This window comes from Nicotiana tabacum, chromosome 7, assembly GCF_000715075.1.
Source record: "Nicotiana tabacum cultivar K326 chromosome 7, ASM71507v2, whole genome shotgun sequence".
Taxonomy (NCBI): Eukaryota; Viridiplantae; Streptophyta; class Magnoliopsida; order Solanales; family Solanaceae; genus Nicotiana; species Nicotiana tabacum.
In genome coordinates this window covers 80,891,872-80,901,485 of record NC_134086.1, presented here as the reverse complement: position 1 = coordinate 80,901,485, position 9,614 = coordinate 80,891,872, and the positions used below count along the sequence as shown (strand labels likewise).

General features: G+C 40.7%; 1 protein-coding gene across 1 annotated transcript; it reads right to left on the bottom strand.

The window, feature by feature from the left end:
* Positions 1–8,431: 8,431 nt before the first annotated feature.
* On the bottom strand, positions 8,432–9,025 carry LOC107766661 (uncharacterized). Its single transcript, XM_016585470.2, has 2 exons — positions 8,885–9,025; positions 8,432–8,782 (listed from the first exon to the last, which is right to left on the bottom strand). Exons 1-2 carry the CDS (start codon positions 9,023–9,025, stop codon positions 8,432–8,434), a joined length of 492 nt encoding a protein of 163 aa, XP_016440956.2.
* Between the last annotated feature and the right edge of the window lie 589 nt (positions 9,026–9,614).

The window sequence follows — 9,614 nt, the reverse complement described above, 5'->3', positions numbered from 1 at the left end:
GAATTTTGGCATTTTTCGGTTTATAGGTGAGATTTTGATATAGGGGTCGGAATGGAATTCCGGGAGTTGAAGTAGTTCCATTGTGTCATTTAGGATGTATGTGCTAAATTTCAGGTCATTCGGACGTGGTTTGATAGACTTTTTGATCGAAACCGGAATTTAGAAGATTTTGGAATTCTTAGGCTTGAATCCGATGCGAATTTGGTGTGTTGATGTTGTTTTGAGCGTTCCGAAGATTCGAACAAGTTTGAATGATGTTATGGGATATGTTGGCATGTTTGGTTGAGGTCCATGGGGCCTCGGGTGAGTTTCGGGTTGTTAATCAAACCATTTCAAGTAGTTGATAGTTGCAGAAACTATTGTGTGAGTGTTGCAGACATTTAGCCTTCGCATTCGTGAGTGGGCCCTCATGTTCACGAAGGGTTAGGCTGGGAGGCTATGAAGTTGGCCTTCGCGTTCGCGAAGAATGTCCCGCAATCACGAAGGGTTGAGGCTCGAGGTCATCGCGTTCGCGAGGTTATACCGCGTTCGCGTAGAGGAAAGTTAAGCAGCTGGGTTCTGGTTGGTTTGTTCTTCGCGTTCACGGAAGGGGAGTCGCGTTCGCGGTGAGTAAGGGAGCTAAGTCTTCATGTTCGCAAGCTGGGAGTCGCGATTGCGATGAAGGAAATTTTGGTCAACGTTAGTTTTTGCTTCGTGAATGCGACTTTGACCGCGTTCGCGAAGAAGGAATACCTGGGCAAAATGTTTAAATAGCCATTGTCCATGATTTTCGGGCTAACTTCCACCATTTTTGAGCGATTTTGGAGATTTTTGAAGAGGATTGAAGAGGCGTTCAAGGGGGAACACTTGAAGGTAAGATTTATGGACTTAATACTCAATCCTAATGTGAATTCTACCTAATTAATCATGGAATTTAAGCCTAATATTGAAGAACTAGGGCTTGTAATTGGAGACCTAGAATTTGGGATTTGAGGGGTCGTTTGTGGTTGGATTTTGATGCTTTTGATATGAATGAACTCGGGGAGTGATAAGGATTCTATTGATGTAATTTTTATGGAAATTCGAGACGTGGGCCGGGGGTTGGGTTTGGCCAATTTCGGGATTTGTGTTGTAATTTGATTTCTTTCAAGTGGGCTTTGTTTCCTTAGAATATATTTTGATGGTTTTGCACTAATTTTGGTTAGATTTGGAGCATCTGGAGGCCGATTCGAGAGGCAAAGGCATTGTGGGCTAGAGTTTGGACCGGATTGAGGGAAGTGATGATTGTAAATGTTGTCCTGAGGGTATGAAACCCCGGATTTCATATCATTGTGCTATATTGAGGTGACACACACACTAGATGATGAGCGTGGGGTCGTGCACCATTGGAGATTGTGACTTAGTCCATCCCAAATGACTATTTTACCGCGTATTTGATTGAAAACTGTTTGTTATCATCATGTTTTGGGCGGAATGCCATATTTAGGCCTTGTGCCAACTATTTGGACCCTCAGGGGATTTTTACTGTTATTTCCTCATTGTCTTGATTTCAATATTTGTCTCAGTCATGCTATATTATACCGTTTTCATAACTCAGCCATGTTTACTCTGTTTTAATACTTTAAATGATATTTTGTGCTGAGCATCACAATTTTTATAGTGCCCGAGAGGCTTTTAGGGATTTCTAACTGAGTAAGGCCGAGGGCCTGTGTTGTGAGGATACTTTTGCGTCAGGCTGCAAGCCGCAGCAGTGATACATTGATTTATGATTATGAGGCCGAGGGCCTGAGTTGTACGCCAAGAGGTGGCTTGATATGAGGCCGAGAGCCTGTTTCATTATGCCACGATATGGTTTGTTATTGCGTTTGGGCCGTAAGGGGACCCTCCCGGAGTCTATACATCCCTAGTGAGCGCAGGTACCCATTGTGATATGAGATATAGCTCGAGGGGCTGGTGTTGTTCCATGATATTGCACGAGGGGCGGATTCTGTTGACATTGTGCCCGAGGGGCGGGTTTTTATGTGTTTATCTATTTTAGCTGCTTTTCGTTTAATTGTTTAACAGTTAAAAAGCTGTTTTAAAGAAGCTTCTTCTGAACTAAGGTGTCATTATATGTTTACACTGTTTCATTGTTTTTACTGGTTTTATACTGCTTCCTTATAGCCTGTTGATACGTTTTTACGTGATTTCTTATCGCTCAATCTGCATTTATTATTATTACTCACTAAGTTGGAGTACTCACTTTACTCCATGCACCTTGTGTGCAGATTCAGGCGTTTCAGGTCTCGCTAGCGAGTGTTGATTCTTCCAGCTCAGGCGGATTTGGAGATTCACTAGGTAGTTGCTCGGCGTTCACAGCCTAGTGCTTCTCCCTCTATCTTATTTTCTCTTGTTCTAGTTCTGTAATAGACTATGTAGACTCTTCCTATTTTTAATCGGTTAGTTGATGCTCATGACTGGTGACACCCCGATGTCGGGCTATGTCTATTCCGCAATTGTACTATTTCACCTTATTTTGGGATTATTGTTAAGTTAAAGACATAATTTATATTATTTTAATTGCTTAAAATGAATTGGGAGTGTGTCGGTTGGCCTTGTCTTCACGAGAGGCGTCATCACGACCCGGTTTGTGTTTATAGTCGTGACATCTGATCACAATGTTTTCCAGTTCTCCCTCGCATACTGATTATGCGGTCCGCATACTGGTTTTGCGGTCGCATAGTGTACCGCAGAATTATCTTCACTGGAAGCCCTCTTGCATTTGTGCGATAACTTCACGGTCTGTATAAGAGTTTTTCAACCACATAATGAACGACATATTTGACTCTCTGATACTGGATGGCTTGGTTAGCTATGTGATGGTTCTGCGGTCGGCACATTACTTCTGCGGTCGTAAACTTGTCGCATATTTGTCTTTTCATGGGTTTATGTCATCTTTGTCATGTTCTTGGTTCTTCAAGTCTGGTTTCCTGTAAAAACACCAAAACTACATAAGAAATGGCTTATAATGCTTTAAAAGATGAGCTGAAGTCTATGTAATTAATATCAAAAGTGTCGCATTTCTAAGGCATATCAACACCTCCAACTTAGACTCTTTCCTTCTCTCAAGCAACTAAAAAGTCACCCTACTAAATACTAATCTACTTCTGACTAATCACAAAACAACAATGACTATGGATGGTTCTGATTGTTAGCTAACAAGCATGTAACTTCCTTTATTCACCCTTCAACAAAGATAAAGATCATTTAACTATTCAAATAATCATTTTGTGAGCTTTGAGCCTTAAAAGTAATGACGTAGCGCTACTAATAGCTAGATATAAACTTGCATCCTATTTCAAGAAGCCTAACTTCTGCTAACTCTTGCAATTCATTCATTCTCACAATAAAGAAAATCCCAACTCAACAAATACAAATATGTACAGGGGATACAATCGAACACTCTTGCACTCAGAAAGAAAACTAAGTGCTACAAGTATCAGTCCATATATTTGCCCTTATTTTAACCCATCGCCAGCTCAGGAATAATTGGTTGTCGATCAAAAAGGACTTTTCACCAGTTGTAGTATAGGCTCGGGAAGGGTTGGATGAATATTTGGAAACATGGTGACTATACCCTCCTTGAACGCTACACAAATTTTTTCTCGAATAGCACACATTGCCCTTGTTGATATCTAGTTTCTACTATCAACCCACCTTGTAGTTCGTGATCACTCCCTAGTTGCTTGCCTTACCACGTTCTCTAACTATTTCATTTTATTTTTCTTTTATCTTTTTTTATTTTCTTTAAAAGAGTGAGTATTTCATGGTTTGAGGTAACATGAAGCTTTTTGTTTAAGGTACATTGGCTATAGATTTAGTTTCTTGCTTCACATGAAACAACCTCAAAAGATTAGCTTTTCCACACACTATATTCCTCTCATGTTTCCCAATTTACACCAACAGCCCCAACTTAAGCTTAAAGTCTCATTCAAAACATTCAATGAGGGATGGATTTAAAAGAGGGAGTAATTTCACAAAAAAAGGTAATGGTTTATAGTGTGGTAGCCAAAGGAAAGGTTAAAGGCTCAACAGGGGACAACTAGGGAACAAATGCAGAAGGAAGGTAATTTGGCCAAAAATTAGTTAGCAATCACAATGAAGGCCTAAGATCATTTTAATAACCAATCATCAACCTAATATTTGCATTGAGAAACCAACTAGGCAAGTTCCAGACATTACAAGTTGAGCACATGTATTATTTACACAAATTCTCAACACTCAATACGCATGAACTACTTGAATCGGCAAAATTTCAGCCCTCAAATGAATACAAGGAAATTCAAAACTTCATCACATGATATTTGAGATTCTAAGTAAGCACAATATCAAAAAACAAGACTCAATTTCACAAAAATGAGTATTTATTCACAAAATTTGAAGGGTACAATTTATTCAACAAAAACTTATCACATACTTGAATCTAGACAAAAGCACCTAACCGGTCAAAATGTCTCATGCTACAGTCATGGTTCTACCATTACACCCTTGGAAAAGAACTCCATAAAGAAAAACCAAGGGGAATTAATTACTATATACAAATCTACATTATCAAGACTAAAATTTATATAGAAGCTGCAAGAGTTGTCTGTCTACCCCACCCCAACATAGAATCATGCATTGTCCCCAATGCATTGAAAAAGTAAGAGCGAAGTTTTTAGGGGCTTCCTGGAGCGCACTAGGTGCTTGGATGAGTTGGACTGTCTGAGTGGGTGTGGGGCTGGGAGCTGACACTTGGGAGGCAGTGGGTGGATCCTCTGACTGGGCAGTGGTGTCTAGGACCAAAGTAGGAGGCTCCGCTAGTTGTGGAGCCGAGTCCTAGACTTGGGAGCTGCTGGACTCACCTGATGATGGTTGTATGGTCGTGGTGGTAGCCATGGCAACCATATCTGCAAGGGAATGTGCGATAGCTGTCTACATATCTACCTCATCCTCCCTTTGTTCCTCTATAGAAACAGCAACATGTTTGTCTCTGTTGTCCCTCTCATCATCACCCTTCTCAAGGATCTTCTCATCATCCATCTCCATACGAGACTCTATAGATTCCTCGTCTGACTAATCATCGGTGTGTGCAGCGGGTCCCAGAGCTTGTGATATGCCAGTGCCATGTGCCTCCTCTACTAAGAGGAGGTTTGTGAAATCCAAATCAAGGCTTGGTACTTGGGAGGTGCAAGTGCCATGCTCTCCCTCCACCGGGAGAAGGGTAGTCAGTTCTACCTCTGGTGTCTGCATCTTATGCAGCTCCAACTTGAGCTCAGCTACATCCTCTTTGAGTTGAGGCATGTCCCCAGCTCCACCTCGCTCGACCTTCTCAAGGAGAGCTTTAAGTTATTTGAGTCGATCTTCATATGATAGATGTTTCTTTTGAAGATCACTTACTGAGGTTTGGAGCGGTGTCAACGCTTGACGGATGAGCAATGGAAGGTCTTTTGTAAGTTTGTCTACTTTGGCATTTGCATGTTGTGCTAGTAGACGAAGCTTGGAGATTGCTGGTAGTGAAACATGTGGTGTAGTAGTGGCCGGCCTGGTAGTAGATGTGGAGGTAGCTTGTGTTGAAGAAGTGGCTAGTGCTGACAAGGTAGCAGGTGTTGGTGAAGTGGACGAGGCAGGAGGAAGGGTGACTAATTGCTCTGGTTGGTCTGCAGACACATTCTCTGAAGCATCGTTGTGCCTAGTGATATCAATATCCTGAGTAACTTTTACTATGCGGTCATATTTGGGGGATGGAAATTCTACGTCTTCACACAAAGCATGGATTAGGCATGGAATTGGAAGCAAAGTTTCCTTTTGGTTTGCCTGGACCCCAATCTCAGGGAATATGAGTTGAGTTAAATCAATCCTGAAACCCGATATGATGGAAGTGATGAGGATCGCTTTATATAGATTGATGTCGATCTTATTTCTCATTGGTAGTATACGAGAACAGACAAAACTTAGTTGATACCGGCTTTCTTGGGTGAAATCCCTCTTGTGAATCTTCTGGCCCGATGCAATCCAGGCTAGAGTTGCCTTGGCTATGGCAGAGGCTATCCAAGCTCGCTCATCTTCCTTATTTGCCATTTTTGCATCAAATTCTATCATGCCTGGTGCCCACATTCCGAAATAGGGTTCATTTATTTCTTGGGAACCACAAGATACTGCAACTCCTCAGACTGTGACAGAGGTAAAGTACACACGGTGCTTCGCTTGTTCCTTGGTCATTGATGCATCCTTAAACTCCCTAACAATTGTCTCATTGTATTCCCCTGGAAGCACAGTGAAGAATTCCCATCCCCTCTTCTAGATTTTTTCTAGCAAATACGAGTAGTGTTCTTTCAGGTTGTTCACACTCAGCTGCTTTTTTAGATGATCTTTCTTTTTACTAAGCCATCTTTGTATCTGTTCTAAGAGTTGGTGATCTAAAACCTAATATCCTCACCACTCTTTCTACGTGCTTCGGCTTGGAGGTCAAATGGTGGCACAAGGTCAAGTTTTTCCTCCTCCTCTTCAGACTGGGAGGCAGGCTCAGATGAATTTTCGAATATACCTGGCCTTTTGCATTGAGATTGCTGTGATTGTGGGCTTATAGCCGCAACCCATCTCTTTCATCGTATGGTGGATGCTTTCGATGCTAGAGCTTTCTTTGGTTCCATTCCTACATATTAAAATGAAGTAAGTACATGGTAAAGCATTTGTAACATATGTCAAAGAAGCGAAAGGCAAAAATATTATGTGGAGCACTTATGCGATCGCATAATAGATATGCGTACCGTGAAGTGCACCGCAGAATTTACCATGTTAAGAGTCACAAATTATGCGGACAATAGAAGTGGATGCAGAATTAATCTGTGACCACATATTAGACGCATTTTGAACTTGAAACTTTGGCTTTCACATGTTGGCTTCTGTGATCGATATGCGGTCTGCAGAACAAGTCTGCAGCCGCAAACGCAATTACATGATGACTTTCCATAATCCCACATACATACAAGTATGCAATGATTCTACAGACCGCACATCAGTTATGCGGACCGCAGAGATCGTCTCTCCACATAAAACTCATCCACATACAATGTTGTGCAATTAATTTCTTCTATTCTACACAACTAATGCACAATTTCATGAAACAACTATACAACAATCAACATTAGATCAATTTTATGTCAACCCATCAATACCCACTATGTATTGCTAACGATCACCAACACTCACACTCAAATCAGTAACACTAACTCTAACCCTTTGATTTTGATGTAAGACAGCATATTTTTCCTCCTAAATTGAACACCCAGTACAAGAAGTAATGAACAAGGTAAGGATTCATGAGTGTCATAGAGAAAAGGAAAGAAAGATGTGAGTACCTTAAGCAAAAAAAATAAAACCAACAAAGGGGGGAGAAAGTTCATACCAGAATCAGTTCTGAGGGTGAGTGTTCACTTAGAAGTCCAGCGTTTTTCGAGTAGGGTTAGATAAATTGTGCAAACTTTCTCCTATTTTTATTTTTCTTGTTTTCTTTTGTTACTCTTTTCATTTTTTGGTGTGTGAAATTAGAGTAGGGAGACGAACATGAGAGAGAGGAGATGAGGGTTTATACCTAAGGGATGTGCGGTGCAATTCCCATTGCAAAATAACTTTCATGGTCACAGAAGTGTTTTGTGATAGTTTAGTACTTGGGTGGTATACAACAGATGTGCGACCCACTCTGTGGTCACAGAACTAATTTGCAGGCTGCAAAAGTTGACTTTTCTTTGCATTTTGAAGGGCTAATTTTCCTGATTCCCTGTTGATGTATGCAATCAGTTTGTCGTCTGCGAACCCATTATGTGGCAGCATATGTGGCCGTAGAACAACATCTAAAGTTCATTTTATTTTTATTCATTTTCCCTCTGTTTTTGCATCCCATTTCTTTACATTTTGAGTAACATGCACTCTAAAACACGTACGTCAAACTGTTCAACAATTACAAATAAACCTACAAAGATAAAAATCTAACCAAAAATGTTACCAACACATGGGTTGCCTCCAATGGTTCAAAGGTAATGCTTCACCCTTTGGCTATTTACTTTGAAGGTTTGAGTCTCATCCATAGATTCTAATTCAGTAGCACCATAGGAAGACACACTAATAACTTTGAATGGGCCAGACCATTTGGATTTGAGTTTGCCAGAAAGCATTTCGACCTTGAGTTGAAGAGTAAGATCAAGTCACCTGATTTTGAATTCCGGCTTCAAGATCTTTTTGTCATGAACAAACTTCATTCTTTATTTATACATGGCTTCATTCTCATAGGCATGGAAATGGAACTCTTACATCTCACTGAGCTATGTCATCCTTAGATTAGCAGTTTCGGCCCTATCAAGATTTAACTTTTTCAACGCCTACTGGCTTTGTGTTCAAGCTCCACTGGCAAGTGACAAGCCTTACCAAAAACTAACTAGTAGGATGATGTGCCAATAGGTGTCTTAAATGCAGTTTGATAAGCCCACAATGCATCATCTAGCTTTCTTGACCAATCGGTCCTGTTCGCATTACCAGTTTTTGCTATATTATTTTTGATCTCTCGGTTGGAGACTTCAACTTGAACACTTAATTGAGGATGATAAGGAGTGGCCACTTTTTTCATAACTCCATATTTATCTAGCAACCTTGCAAAAGCTTTGTTGCAAAAGTGAGAACCACCATCACTAAGGATGGCTCTTGGGGTTCCAAACCGAGTAAATATGTTCTTTTTCAAGAAGGCGGTTACACTCTTTGCCTCATTGTTTGGCAAGGCAACTGCTTCGACCTATTTTGAGACTTAATCCACTACTACCAAGATATATGTCATGACATAATAGCTTATGACGGGACCCATAAAATCTATCCCCCACACATCAAAGATCTCTACCTCCATCACAAAATTCATAGGCATCTCATGTCTTCTAAAAATTGACCCCTGTCTTTGACATTGATCACATGCTTTGACCATTAGGTTTGCGTCTTGGTAGATCAATGGCCAATAATAGCCACATTCAAGCACTTTTGCCATTGTACGGTTTCCACTTTGGTGACCCCCAACTAGGGAGTCATGACATGCTTTGAGAATTTGAGTCACCTCATCTTTCGGAACACAAAGCCAAATTATATTGTTGGCCCAGATCCAGAATAAAAAAGGTTCCTCCCAATAGTATTGCCTACAATCCCGCAAGAACTTTTTTTGTTAAGCTTCCAATTCGTCAGGTATAAGGTCACTAACCAATAAGTTAGCGATGTCGGCATACCAAAGAGTTGAGGTGCTAGATATTGCCAAAAGGTGTTCATCTAGGAAGGCATCATTAATTTCAATATCTTCTTTTGGTCTCCCTGCCTCTTCAAGCCTAGATAAGTGATTCGCAACTTGATTTTATGTTCTTTTCCGATCTTTGACTTCACAGTCAAACTCTTGTAATAAAGGAACCCACCAAATCAATCTCGATTTAGAATCCTTCTTAGCCATAAGGTAGCAGAGAGCAGCATAAACGGTGTAGACTATCACCTTGGATCCTAACAAATAGGCCTGAAATTTTTCAAAAGCATAGACAATGACAAGCAGTTCTTGCTCAGTTACGGTGTAATTCATTTGTGTTCCATTTAATGTC

Bases quoted from the DNA above. Each gene is read 5' to 3' on its own strand.
- LOC107766661 (XM_016585470.2), bottom strand. From the start codon at position 9,025: ATGGCAAAAGTGCTTGAATGTGGCTATTATTGGCCATTGATCTACCAA. The intron at 8,783-8,884 runs GTAGAGATCTTT...GTCTCAAAATAG, and splicing joins CTATGAATTTTGTGATGGAG to GTCGAAGCAGTTGCCTTGCC.